Source organism: Coffea arabica, chromosome 7e (assembly GCF_036785885.1).
Source record: "Coffea arabica cultivar ET-39 chromosome 7e, Coffea Arabica ET-39 HiFi, whole genome shotgun sequence".
In the NCBI taxonomy this organism is placed as follows: domain Eukaryota; kingdom Viridiplantae; phylum Streptophyta; class Magnoliopsida; order Gentianales; family Rubiaceae; genus Coffea; species Coffea arabica.
Genome location: NC_092323.1, coordinates 12,491,384 through 12,504,835, shown reverse-complemented (window position 1 = coordinate 12,504,835; position 13,452 = coordinate 12,491,384). Strand labels below are relative to the sequence as shown.

Genomic DNA, 13,452 nt, shown 5'->3' with positions numbered 1-13,452 from the left:
ATTTGATCACTTATACCTAGAATCCTTAGTCTATGATTTAAGAAACACATAAAAAGTGATTAATTTAAACTAGAATAAACCTTAGACTATACAATGATTGGTGATAATTTATGAATTTATAATTTACAATGATTAATTATAAGCAATATTAGTTAGTAGTTACAATGAATTTATAATTTACACTGATTAATAATAAGTAATATTAGTTACAAACTTACAAATTACAATGATTAGTGATAAGTTATATTAGTTACAAACTTATAATTTATTTCAAATCAAAATAAAAACTTATTTACTTACACATGTTATTGTGAAAGTCAATACACTAATACATTGATTTGCAATTCACATACATTCACTTACAGTCTTACACTGATTAGTTGTCTTGTCTATACTTAAAGTCTTAAGATTAGTAAATAGATAATATGAATTTTAACTTATTTGATAACTTATGCGTAAAATCATTAGTCTATGATTTAAGGAACACATAAAAAGTGATTAATTTAAACTAGAATAAACCTTAGACTGTACAACGATTAGTGATAATTTATGAATTTATAATTTACAATGATTACTAATAAGTAATATTAGTTACAAACTTACAAATTACAATGAGTAGTGATAAGTTATATTACTTACAAACTTATAATTTATTTCAAATCAAAATAAAACTTATTTACTTACATATATTATTGTGAAAGTCAATACACTAGTTGTTGACCTTGGTCGATCAATCCTTGGTTTTGATGATTAACAAACCAATATGTAGATTTGGGTTAATGTTTTTATGTGAGTAATTTGTTAGAACAGATTCTTGTGGCATAAAAGAAGAAGCAAAAACAGGGCACTCATGTCGGACGCTATCGGACGTCCGAAAGGATGAAGAACATCAAGAAGGAAACTCTGTCGGACGCTCGTGAGGAAGCATCGGACGTCCGGAAGGATCGGACGCACGCATCGGATGCACATCGATCGCATCGGACGTCCGAGAAATTTCGCAAAGATTTGATGACTCTCTGACGACGTTCGGACGCAGGGTTCGGACGTCCGACAGGTGGTTCGGACGTCCGACAGGCCAACGGCTAGTTTTGACAGCATTTAATATTTGACCGTTAGAGAGCCTTTTGAAGCCATTTCTCACCTTCTATAAATACCCCAAAGCACAAGAAGACAAATGACTTTTGCCAACACAAAATACAAGCTTACAAGTGAGATTTTTGAGTAGAAAGATTCTTTGTTGGTTGTATAAGGGGTTGGGGAAGTTGGGTTGTGAGGTTGCTCAAGTGAAGGTTTCTCTCTAGGAGAAGTAAAACCTTGGTGAAGGTGAACCTATCACTTGAAGTGGTAAAACCTTGGTGAAGGTTGCCTCATTTGTATAAAATAGTTCTTAATTGGGTGAGTGATCTTTCAAGTGTAGGTTGTTGAGGGTTAACTAGAATAGTTGTAAAACTCCTTGGCTCAACCAAAGTGTGTTTGGGGTGAGGAATGAGTGAGCCTTCACTTGTACATCTTGGTTAGCATCGCCATCAATTGAAGAGGCTATTGGTTTGATATTTGGTTTGCATTTCTTATCCTTTCTCTTTAATTAAGTTTTCTTTATTGTGCTTAAATTTGATATATCTTTGTGCATCATTGTGAATTTGTTTGTACTCATTGGGTTGCACCGGGCACTTACAATTGGTATCAGAGCTTGGTCTCTTTTGATCAAGCTTAACCGCTTAGAGTAAAGATCATGGCAACCATAAAAGTTTCTTTTTTAGAAGGGCAATCTATTGATAGACCACCTATGTTTAATGGTTCTCATTTTAGCATGTGGAAACAAAGAATGATGATTTTCTTACAATCCGTTTATATTGAATTATGGTATGTGGTAGAAGATGGTCCTTATGAAGTTAGAATAGTTGACTCTACCACCAATTTGAGTAGATTAAAGACTAGACAAGAATTGAATGAAAAAGACAAGAGATACCTTTCTTTGAATGCCAAGGCCATGTGTATATTGTACAATGCATTAGATGTAAATGAATCTAGTAGGATTAAAGGTTGTAAATCAGCTAAAGATATTTGGGATAAATTGTGTGTATTTCATGAAGGTAACCAAGATATTAAAGAACAAAAGAAATCTTTGCTTGTTTCTCAATATGAATTTTTCAAAATGCATCCTCTTGAAAATGTTGATAAGATGTGTAGTAGATTTTGTGACATTATTGAAGATCTTAAATTGCTTGGAAAAGAATATTCTTTGGGTGAGAAAAATAGAAAGATTTTGAATGCCTTGCCAAAAGAATGGGAAAACAAAATAAATGCTATAGAAGAGGCAAAGGATTTAAATTCTATGTCCATTGAATCTCTTGTGGATACCCTAACCTCTTATGAATTAAAGCTGAAATTCAAAGTGCAAGAGGAAGAAAATGCAAGAATGTATAAGAGAGGCATAGCTTTTAAAGCATCTCAAGTGGGGGATAACCCATCCTTCATGGGTAATGAAATCATGGAAGTGGATAATGATATAACTCCTCACATCAAAAGTTTCAAGAAGATCTTCAACAAGAGATGTTCAAGAGGAGATTGCAAAATTACATGGGATGAATGCAATTCAAAAAGAGAAAAAGAAGAGTTGGCCCAAATGGCACTAATGGCCGTTGGAGAAGATGAGGTAAGTTCTTATCACTCTTCTTGTGATGAAGATAATGAAGATGATGATGTGAAAATTCTTATGATTAAAATGCATAAAAGTTTGAGAAAATCTTATGCTAAAAATAAAGATTTGAAAACAAAAATAAATGATTTGTTGGAAGAAAATTCCAAACTTTTTCAAGAAAATAAATGTTTGAGAATGAAAAATGATGATTTAAAAAATCAAAAAAGTGTTTTTGATTGCAAAAATAATTTGAAAAGGAAGTTGGAAGAGAAAACAAAGTTTTATGAAAAAATGTTGGAGGAACAAAAATTGTTAAAGAAAAGAATTAATGACTTGAACGAGTTTCTCCAAAATGAAAAACAAAAGTTTTCTCAAACAAAAGAAAGCAAATCTTTTCAAGGCATAAATAAGTTTGCTATGATAAGAAGTAAGAAAATTAGTTGCATTAAATCCACCTATGTGCAAAATACTTCTATCATGTGTCACTTTTGTTGCCAATTTGGACATATGCAAAATGATTGCTATGTAAAGAAAAATATGAGAAAAGGTATTAAATCCATGTGGATTGCTAGATCATGTTGTAATAACTCCCAAGGACCCTATTATGGTCTTGACTTGAAAAATAAAGGGGAAGTTGGCTTTTTGATTGATGCCAAAAGGGGGAGTAGGACTTATTGAAGTTTCTTTGTATGTTGGCATTTTCTAAGGGGGAGTTTTATTTGAACATGTTGGCATTTTCTAAGGGGGAGTTTTATTTGAACTTATTTGATAAAAGAAATCTTCATTTTGTTTGTCATCATCAAAAAGGGGGAGATTGTTGACCTTGGTCGATCAATCCTTGGTTTTGATGATTAACAAACCAATATGTAGATTTGGGTTAATGTTTTTATGTGAGTAATTTGTTAGAACAGATTCTTGTGGCATAAAAGAAGAAGCAAAAACAGGGCACTCATGTCGGACGCTATCGGACGTCCGAAAGGATGAAGAACATCAAGAAGGAAACTCTGTCGGACGCTCGTGAGGAAGCATCGGACGTCCGGAAGGATCGGACGCACATCGATCGCATCGGACGTCCGAGAAATTTCGCAAAGATTTGATGACTCTCTGACGACGTTCGGACGCAGGGTTCGGACGTCCGACAGGTGGTTTGGATGCAGGGTTCGGACGTCCGACAGGTGGTTCGGACGTCCGACAGGCCAACGGCTAGTTTTGACAGCATTTAATATTTGACCGTTAGAGAGCCTTTTGAAGCCATTTCTCACCTTCTATAAATACCCCAAAGCACAAGAAGACAAATGACTTTTGCCAACACAAAATACAAGCTTACAAGTGAGATTTTTGAGTAGAAAGATTCTTTGTTGGTTGTATAAGGGGTTGGGGAAGTTGGGTTGTGAGGTTGCTCAAGTGAAGGTTTCTCTCTAGGAGAAGTAAAACCTTGGTGAAGGTGAACCTATCACTTGAAGTGGTAAAACCTTGGTGAAGGTTGCCTCATTTGTATAAAATAGTTCTTAATTGGGTGAGTGATCTTTCAAGTGTAGGTTGTTGAGGGTTAACTAGAATAGTTGTAAAACTCCTTGGCTCAACCAAAGTGTGTTTGGGGTGAGGAAGGAGTGAGCCTTCACTTGTACATCTTGGTTAGCATCGCCATCAATTGAAGAGGCTATTGGTTTGATATTTGGTTTGCATTTCTTATCCTTTCTCTTTAATTAAGTTTTCTTTATTGTGCTTAAATTTGATATATCTTTGTGCATCATTGTGAATTTGTTTGTACTCATTAGGTTGCACCGGGCACTTACACTAGTACATTGATTTGCAATTCATATGCATTCACTTACACTGCTAACTACTTAGTTGTCTTATCTATACTTAAAGTCTTAAGAATTAAGATTAGTGAATAGATAATATGAATTTTTATGTTAAATATGTAGAGTACACTAATACTTGCAAGTTAGAGATTATGCATTCAAATATTCAATAATTCAAACATGAATGATGTATCAAATTACCAATATCTAAATTTAATTACTAATTATGTTTATTGTTTAATATTTAGTATTATACATATATGTGTTAATTATTATCTAATTCTAGTCATGTTACTCATGTATAAAATAATAAGTATTATAGTTATCTTATATTGTTATGTATTACTATATATTGGTATTATTATAGTCATATAACAATTAACAAATACTAAAATAATATATTGTACATTATTATATATTATTATTATTATAAGTACATGATATGATGATAAATTGATAATACCATATACTAATTATTATTAATAGCATTTACCTATATAATATAATAAAGTATTAGTAGTATATACTAATACTAAATAGCATTTATCTATATATTATATAATTTTATATACCAATTTGGTAATTCGAATGCGGTAATGCGGTACCCGATTTCAATTACCGAATTTGAATGCGAAATCGGTTATTACCTAATTCATAATCTCATTACCTATTTCATATCATATTAGAATTCGGTGAATTTGGTACGTACCAAATTTGTACCAAATTACCAAATACCCGATTTCAAATTACCAAATTGAATTTGAAATCGGTTATGAATTCGGTAAGAACCGAATTTGCTCACCCCTAGTTAGGAATGAAACACTCATCAGCCAGTAATTAAAGAATTTAGTATAAAATTTCAAAAATTTGGAAATTAATTTTTCAAAACTAATATCTGATTACCGTTCAAACTTTAATTTGGTAAATTAAATATTGGTTTGTTTATTATATAGCTTTCGTGGATTTTAAATATTAAATATTTCGTTTATCAATTTGGATTTGTTGGAAAGCCATTGAATTGCTTGTCCTCAGGGTGCTGCAGTTTTTCATTTGATTTGCGGCTTTTATAAAACGGATCGGATTTGAGTTGGGCTTGGGTCTGAAGTCATACCGTTGACAGCCTGTAATCGGGAGCCTAAAATATTTTTCAAGGGATCCTTCTACCAAGTGGTATACTATATCTGTGGTATCTTATCTCATGAATTTTTTCTTTTTTTCCGACAATGTGATTTACCGCAATGTGGATGTGGTATACCGTGTTGTAGAATTTCCTATATTTTCAAGTGTTTTAGAACCACAAGAAATTTCTTTTCATTACTATTCTTTTTTTGGTGTAAATCAAGATAGCTTATGTAGCTAAGAATCAAAAGCAAATATGTTGATTGGTCATACACACGTAAAATCATATATGACAATGAACCTAGCATCGAGGCCCAGAATGACCGTTTCGAATTCTTTTTAAAAGAAGACAGACGAGTAATTATTACTCAGGAACATGATAAACGACACCGCATTTGTCATTATCTTTGAAGAAACGGCAATTTCCACCTCAGATGGAAATGGAAATCTTTGAATCATGTAAATTGGCCTGAGGTCTTTATTAAATTCTCATAAAAATTCATCTTAACATGATTTTTTTCTTTTTTTGGTTAATTTAGGGGCACAATTGCAATTTCGCTCCCAATCGTTTTTGTAAGCTGATTAATAAATGTACAATTAAGAATGGTAGTAACATAAGATCTTGGTTTACTAGGAAGGGCAAATTGTACATTTTATTTCAATAGTTTACTGGATAAATAAATATCAATATAACAAATATATTGCCATCTGTATACTATGCTGCTCTCCTCCTACTCTCTATCTCTCTCTCTCTCCTCTTTTTTTTTTTTTTTTTTTGAAGCTACAAACAAAATGTATTATCCCTTGCCAATTACTATATTGCCCTTCCAAAACTTTTTCATCCACATTTGCTATTCTGTAGTAGTTGACAGCTCCTGATTAATTCACAGCTGGTGACTATTCTTTTCATGCTAAAAGGATGAAAGTTGGGACCTTTCTCTTCCCATCTCTTCCCTCATATTCTCTCTCTCTCTCTCTCTCTCTCTCTCTCTCTCTGGTATGGAAATCTTTTTCTTTTTTTTTTTGGGTTTTTTTATAAGACCCCACACACCAAAGCTTCCATTCAACCAAACTGATTGGACTGAAGGGACTTGGATGTGAAGCCAAAATTCACATTTCATGACTTTTTTTTTCTTTCACTTTTGAGAGTTGTTGCCAAAAGGAGAAGTTTCTGTGTCCAATTTTATCCTATTAGCATCATCTGGAGTATTATTTGAAGAACTTGGACATGACCCAACTGTTCCTTCATCACTTCTAAAGTTCAAGGAAGCAGCTTCAAGTACCCCATTTGGGCTGTGGGGCACTAATGAAACAGAGGCATTAGCCATATTAGTATCTGTAGACCCACTCATCATCATCATCAATGTCAAATCTTTCAGCAGTTTATGGCACTTGAGCACTCTTTCCTGCAAATTTTCACCAGCAAACAAATAATTAATAGTAAATATCAATGATGCAAAAATTTGAACTGAGTTGACAGGTGCAATATTATAAATTTATAAATTATAGCAGATTCTTGTTTTTTTTTTTCTGGTGGGCACCACAAATAATACCTTCTCTATTAGGATCAAACCAGACATTGCCTTCTCAGTATCTATTGCTTGTATGTTTTCTTCTGCAACAAATATTGCCACTGCTGCAGCAATCTCAGAAGGCTTGAATTCCAAGAAGTCAATGCCTGCATTCAATTCCCCCACCAGAACTGAATCAAACCCTCTAAAGATTTTAGGACCAATGAAGGTACAAGAGAATCAATTCCACAGCAGAACAAAAGATAGACCTTTTATGGTGCTCAAGATGAGTTTGACTGCTTTTCCAATCAAAGCATCAAAGGCAAGCTCTTGATCATTACCATCACCACCACCAACATTTATCTTCCTAAGAAAATAGTCTATGTATGCATAAGGAGTATAAGAATGCATCCTCCAGTTCAGAGTGGTCAACACAATAAGCTCCATTCTTTCTATAGTATTGGCTTCAAAAACATATTTGGGGTCTCCAACCTATATTTTTAGTTTTAACAAAAATTTTACAAGGTTTGGTTAACATCTAAATGAGAAACAACCAATGATTAACAAATGAATTAACATAACCAGTCTTCCCCCCTTCCACCTGTAAATACTCAATTGGAGGGAGTCTGATTTCGGCCATTTTTGCTCCTATTGAGAAGCAAGCTACAGCTAACAACTGCGCTGCCCAAGTAGTGCCTTCCTGCATATCCAATGGCAAAAATGAGATCAGTTACAGAAATGTCATAACAACACTAGAAAAACAAATGCTGATGCATATGAATATCACTTGGCCCCTGTAGTGGACTTACAGGCAAATCAAACAGGGAAAGGAAGCGATCCAAATAATTCATAGCCAGATAAATTGTAAGTTCTCCAAAACCATAATGGGAATGAGCCTGTTAATGACAAAAACAATGTATCAGAAATCAGCACAGCAGAAAAAGAAAAAAAAATAAAGACGAAGAAAAGAATGAAATTGATTAAGCTTCTATAAACGCATGATCGTTAAGGAATCATCATTAAAAGGGAATGGATGAAGACAAGCCAAAGAAGGAAATAAGATTCCGGTTAACCACTCCAGAAATGAGGCTTTGAATGACCAAAGACACCATCAATGCCTACTGATACCTTCAATTATGGCAACACAGTCGAAGTCATTAAAACTATTCAGACAAGAAAAAAGCTAATTTAAGAAGGTCAAATGAAGGAAAAACATTTAAGGAATTGATTACGACTCGATGCCGAAGACCAACATTTCCCAAAAAAGAGCAGGATAATTAAGAAAAACGATTTAAAATAAGAATGCTGATCAAAACAATATGAAATCTTAAAAGATATTACAATCATAGGAAAATCAGAGCAACTCTTTATCCTTTTTTCTGAAAATGAGGGAAAAAAATTCTTTTTCCAACTATTTAAAAAGCAAAAACCCAAAAACACCATTTGAAGAAATTAATTCATAGACCTTCAAAATCCAATCAAGGGCCAGTCTTCTCACACTCATATCCAACTCCCCTGTCCTCAATCTCACGAGATAATCATCTTTTGGCAAATGGGAATTTTCTTCCTCAACCATCAAAACAAAGTTCTCTTCAGTCAGGCAAGGCAAATCAATAGGTACTGATCTGCGATAGCCAAAGCTTAAAGCTTCATCATTCCATGGATGGTCCATTTCCTCTGTAAGTACAGAGGCAATTTCAGGATCATCAATGGACAAGCCATTGCCCTCTGAAGAGTCAAAGCTGTTATCAGCCATTCTCAAAGCAACAAAGAACGTACTTTGGTTGATAAATGAGTCAAGACCTCATAAAGAATGGATTTTTATCTCAAAAAAATGGGATTTTTAGGCAAGAAAGCATTGCTGGTTGTTGATTGTATATAGTACCATCTAGATTTTTATTAAAAACCCTTTGTAGAAAAAGATTGACAGACTGTCTAGGGAGGGAGAGGACGAGGGGTTCTTGTGTTGGAGAAACTGTGCCCGAGAGAGGGGCTTTATGTAGGAAGGCTCCATCAGTGCCTAGGGTAAAAGGGAGAAAGAGGGAGGAGGCTGTGGCTGGCGGCCCTGTGGTCTATTAGCAAAAAAAAATTAAAAATTTAAAAAAAAAAAAAAGACAAACAACAGAAAAAATTAATTCAGACCTTATCCTGGTATGAAACCGATGTATTAGAGATTTTATTGTAATTTTTGGGAAGGAAATTAGTGATATTCTTCTGAGAAATCGCAAAGGAAGAAGCAAAGTGATGAGCGCACTCTGAATGGATTGGCACAAAATGTGTGGAAAAATAAAGATCATAACGCCAACATTAAACCCTTTTGTAATTTGGGAAGATTTTGGTCAATTTGTGGGACAGTCAAAGGTGATTATATGGAAAGGTATTGCCCACAGCACAGCGAGGACTGAGGACAGAGATGATGCAATAATGATTTAATCGATGGATTCTGTCTTCATATGTTTGCTTAAATTGCAGCCTTACCAAAAAGTTTGTTTGAGAAAATTACTGCACAATCTTATTTACTAAACACTAAAGTCAAGTAACTTTTATGACAATTAAGAGTTATTGTTTTGCAATAAATTTGCAAGTGTCCTAATAAGTTTACATTTGTATTTTGTATTTTGTATTTTGTATTATCAGGATTTATATTGATTATTGGATTGTACATTATAAAAATACTTCTACATTTTTTATTATATATTTTTGTTAATATTTGTTTTTTTAAAAAAATTTTAGTCACGCTTTGATTGGATTTTAACATTATAGATGAAATTTTTTACATGAATAACAAGTAACTTTAAAGAATGTAAAAAATCTATTAAGAAAATATTTAATTGTTGATTCTCTATACCTAAAAAACCTATATTAGTTTAATTATGAGTTTATTAAAAAAAATCTTCAGATTTATATTGATTATTGGATTGTACATTATAAAAATACTTCTACATTTTTTATTATATATTTTTGTTAATATTTGTTTTTTTAAAAAAATTTTAGTCACGCTTTGATTGGATTTTAACATTATAGATGAAATTTTTTACATGAATAACAAGTAACTTTAAAGAATGTAAAAAATCTATTAAGAAAATATTTAATTGTTGATTCTCTATACCTAAAAAACCTATATTAGTTTAATTATGAGTTTATTAAAAAAAATCTTCTTATTACATGTCAAAATATAAATATAATACCATTATCGTTGAAGCATTAATTGTTGAGAAAACTTAGACTAATTATTGTGACTAATTAGTTATCAATCGTTTTATCCTTAACAATAGTGCGAGCATTTTCAAAAATAGTGAGGGAAAATAATAAACTTTTTGTTGATTTATGGTCCAAATAGGGTTCAATAATGATTTTCTCTCAATAATAGGTGCGACAATATTGAAAAGTAATCAGTCGAGTAATAAATTTCATGTGTCGATTTATTGGCTAAACAATCATAATTACCGATCACTTTTCCTAATAATAATTGTAGGAAAATTCCATATGAACTAGGAAACAGATTAATTTCATTTTATCAAGTTATGGACTAGACAAACTTAGTTATAAATTTTATTTGGGCGTATCAGGAAGTAATAAGAAAAACAAATGCTTAATTTGGTTAATTTTATATTCTTTTTTGTCGGTTTATAGTCCAATAAGACTTATTTACCCATTTTATTTGGGTATATTAACTACAATAACAAGGAACAGTCAAAATATTTAATTTTGTAAATTTACGTTGTAGATACACTTATTAATGATCAATTTTCTTATTTATAGTGTTAGAAATATCTAAAAGCAACGAGAAAGATGAATAAATATTTTGTTGTCGTTTTATTGTCCGAACTACTTAATTGTTGATTACAATTAGACATTGTAGCAAAAATTATTAGGGGACTAATAAATTTAATTTTCTCTATTGATGGTACTCTAGATAGACTTAGTTAGCATTTTCTTAATTGCAACATAGATCATATCAAGAAATGTATCACAAAAAATAAAATAATATCTTCTTGCCGGTTTTTGTTCAAAAAAAGAATTGTATTTGTAGCAAAAAAGAAAAAAAAAAAAAAAAGGCAGAAGAACCACAATTATGGTATTTACATTATAGAAGAGATAAATTTTCCATAGAAAATAGTTTATTATCTAGACATCCAAAGACTAAGCTACTTGATTTCTAGACATAAAGCATAGTTTATCATCTAGACATCCAATGTTTAATCTACTTGAATTGAATCTATGTGATTAATGAGATTGTTGCATGTTGATACTAGAGGTGCGTTTGAGTCGAGTCGAGCTCGAGTAGTGAGGTAAAATAACTAAACTCGAGATCGTCGAGCTTTTAGAATTTGAGCTCGGGCTCGAACTCGACGTCAATTTACGTTACTCAAGCTCAAACTCGAGCTCTAGTTTAATTAAACTAATCAATTCAAATCAAACTCAATCGAGTTTATTCGAGTTCAATCAAGCCTAATCGACCTCATGTACTAAAAATTAATATTTTACATATAATTTTAAATAAAGAATATTATTGACATTTCACAATAATAAAACTTAAAATATGTATTATAAAAAGCTCGATTAAGCTCGTCCAGCTTTCGAGTGCAAAATATTGAAATCGAGCTCCACTCGCTGCTTCTATCAAACAGCTCGAACTTGAGCTCGAGCTCGGTCAAAACGATCTCAAGCCAAACTACTTACTGAGTACCTTGCGAGTTCGAGTCAAGCTATTCGGTCCAGCATCAGCCCTAGTTGATACTACGTTTACTAAATAAACATACAACTAGAACAGCAAGCATATAAGCTTCTTTTGATAGATGGAAACCATGTGATGTAACTTTAGTTGCTACGATAAAAAAAAAAAAAAAAACTTTAGTTGCTCAATGTACTATTCTTTTCGGTAAATAAGCCAAAAACTGGCATTAATTCTAATGTTTCATCTTTAGAGATACTTATCATGTTATTTTGAAAATTTATCTAAAATATATGTAAATATGTCACATGCATATACAATGGTTCCATTTTCATAGAGTATGTCAATGTATAAAAATTAATTGTTAAGTTGACCACTATCAGAACGAATACTCACTAAAATAGGTTTTTATAAATATCAATTATTCTCATATTGAATCGCAAAACTAAAGTATCTTATTCTGTTATTCATAGATTCCATATCATTCGTTCCCTTTTATCTCGTCAGATCTAAAATTAGAGCTGGCAAAATTGAGAAAAGCATACAGATTGAGTTAGAGGAAATTGACATCAATTTCTTACCTCCTAAATTGGATGACATAACTAGTAAAAGTAAGCCATAAGGTACCTTTAAGCACCTCCAAATCCTAAGATTGAAAGATAAAACCAACCAATCAAAAAAAAAAAAGAAGGGACGATGGTACATAGGAGTTCAATCTTCCATGTGGAAGAAAAGTTAAATTTCGTAAACACGATTTAAAGGACTTATCCTTCTTCCTTTTCATAGATTTTGGCACCACAAATTTCGAACTCTTTTTAGTCTCCCATTGATAGATGCCATCTGCAAGCAGGATTACAACACCACAAGCAAATCTACATTCACCTTTCCACCACCAGCTTTTACATTCCAATTAAGGGTTAGCCCCAAAAATTCTGGTAAGACCAGAAAATAGAATATTAACATGTTTGATCACTTTTGCTACAAACATGGCATTACCAGTTTATCACGTGCAGATCAACCCAAAGAAAAAGGAAAAAAAAAAAAAAGAGAGCAAAGAATCAACAGCAGCCTTCTCTCAGCTTTGTGTTGTAGCAAATAAATGGTTTCTTGTCTTGGGTGCATATTCTTATAAATGGTTTCTTGTCTTGGGTGCATACACAAAAGAAAAAAGCTCTGCATGGACGTGCATGCATTAACCTGAATTGCAGTGGTCCAAACCAACTCTTGAAATTTTTAATCAGAGACCAAACAAGAAGAAAATAAGACCATATTCTTTTATACGCATTTCTGGGTCGAGATTCGAGCTCTTGAAGGAAGCCCCTTTTCTCTCCCTATCCGTTCCCAGTTCCCACCCAACAAATCAAATTTATTTTAGTGTCTATAAAACATTTATGTATCTCCATTCAACGCCGTGCCTCGGCATCAAAAGCATCCAGAACATCAGCCACGGTCTCTGCGACTCCACATTAAGCGCTGATATTTTTGCGTGTAGTATATATATAGTACTTATATAATACTGAAATATGTCTCTTCCTGAGCTTTTCTGGCTCCATTTGTCTCCCTCACAATTCGGCATAGATACTCTTTGAGTCCAAAAATATTTTGTTGTGACCATTGGTGTTTGTGCACGGTCAAGTACTCAGAAGTACAGATTTCTAGCAACTTTGCTTCATTCAAACACTCGATCTGTATATATATTTC

At 32.7% G+C, this 13,452-nt stretch overlaps 1 protein-coding gene across 1 annotated transcript; it reads right to left on the bottom strand.

The window, feature by feature from the left end:
• Positions 1 to 6,185: 6,185 nt before the first annotated feature.
• LOC113698310 (cyclin-D4-2) lies at positions 6,186 to 9,105 on the bottom strand. The gene is made up of 6 exons (XM_027218093.2): positions 8,542 to 9,105; positions 7,886 to 7,972; positions 7,678 to 7,776; positions 7,346 to 7,568; positions 7,119 to 7,243; positions 6,186 to 6,971 (listed from the first exon to the last, which is right to left on the bottom strand). The coding sequence occupies exons 1-6, from the start codon at positions 8,830 to 8,832 to the stop codon at positions 6,702 to 6,704; spliced, it is 1,095 nt and encodes a 364-aa protein (XP_027073894.2). The 5' UTR covers positions 8,833 to 9,105; the 3' UTR covers positions 6,186 to 6,701.
• Between the last annotated feature and the right edge of the window lie 4,347 nt (positions 9,106 to 13,452).

Coding starts and splice junctions, on each gene's coding strand:
- LOC113698310 (XM_027218093.2), bottom strand. CDS start 8,832: ATGGCTGATAACAGCTTTGACTCTTCAGAGGGCAATGGCTTGTCCATT. Junction 7,569..7,677: donor CTCCAATTGAGTATTTACAG/GTGGAAGGGGGG, acceptor CTAAAAATATAG/GTTGGAGACCCCAAATATGT. Junction 7,244..7,345: donor CATCTTGAGCACCATAAAAG/GTCTATCTTTTG, acceptor AATTGAATGCAG/GCATTGACTTCTTGGAATTC.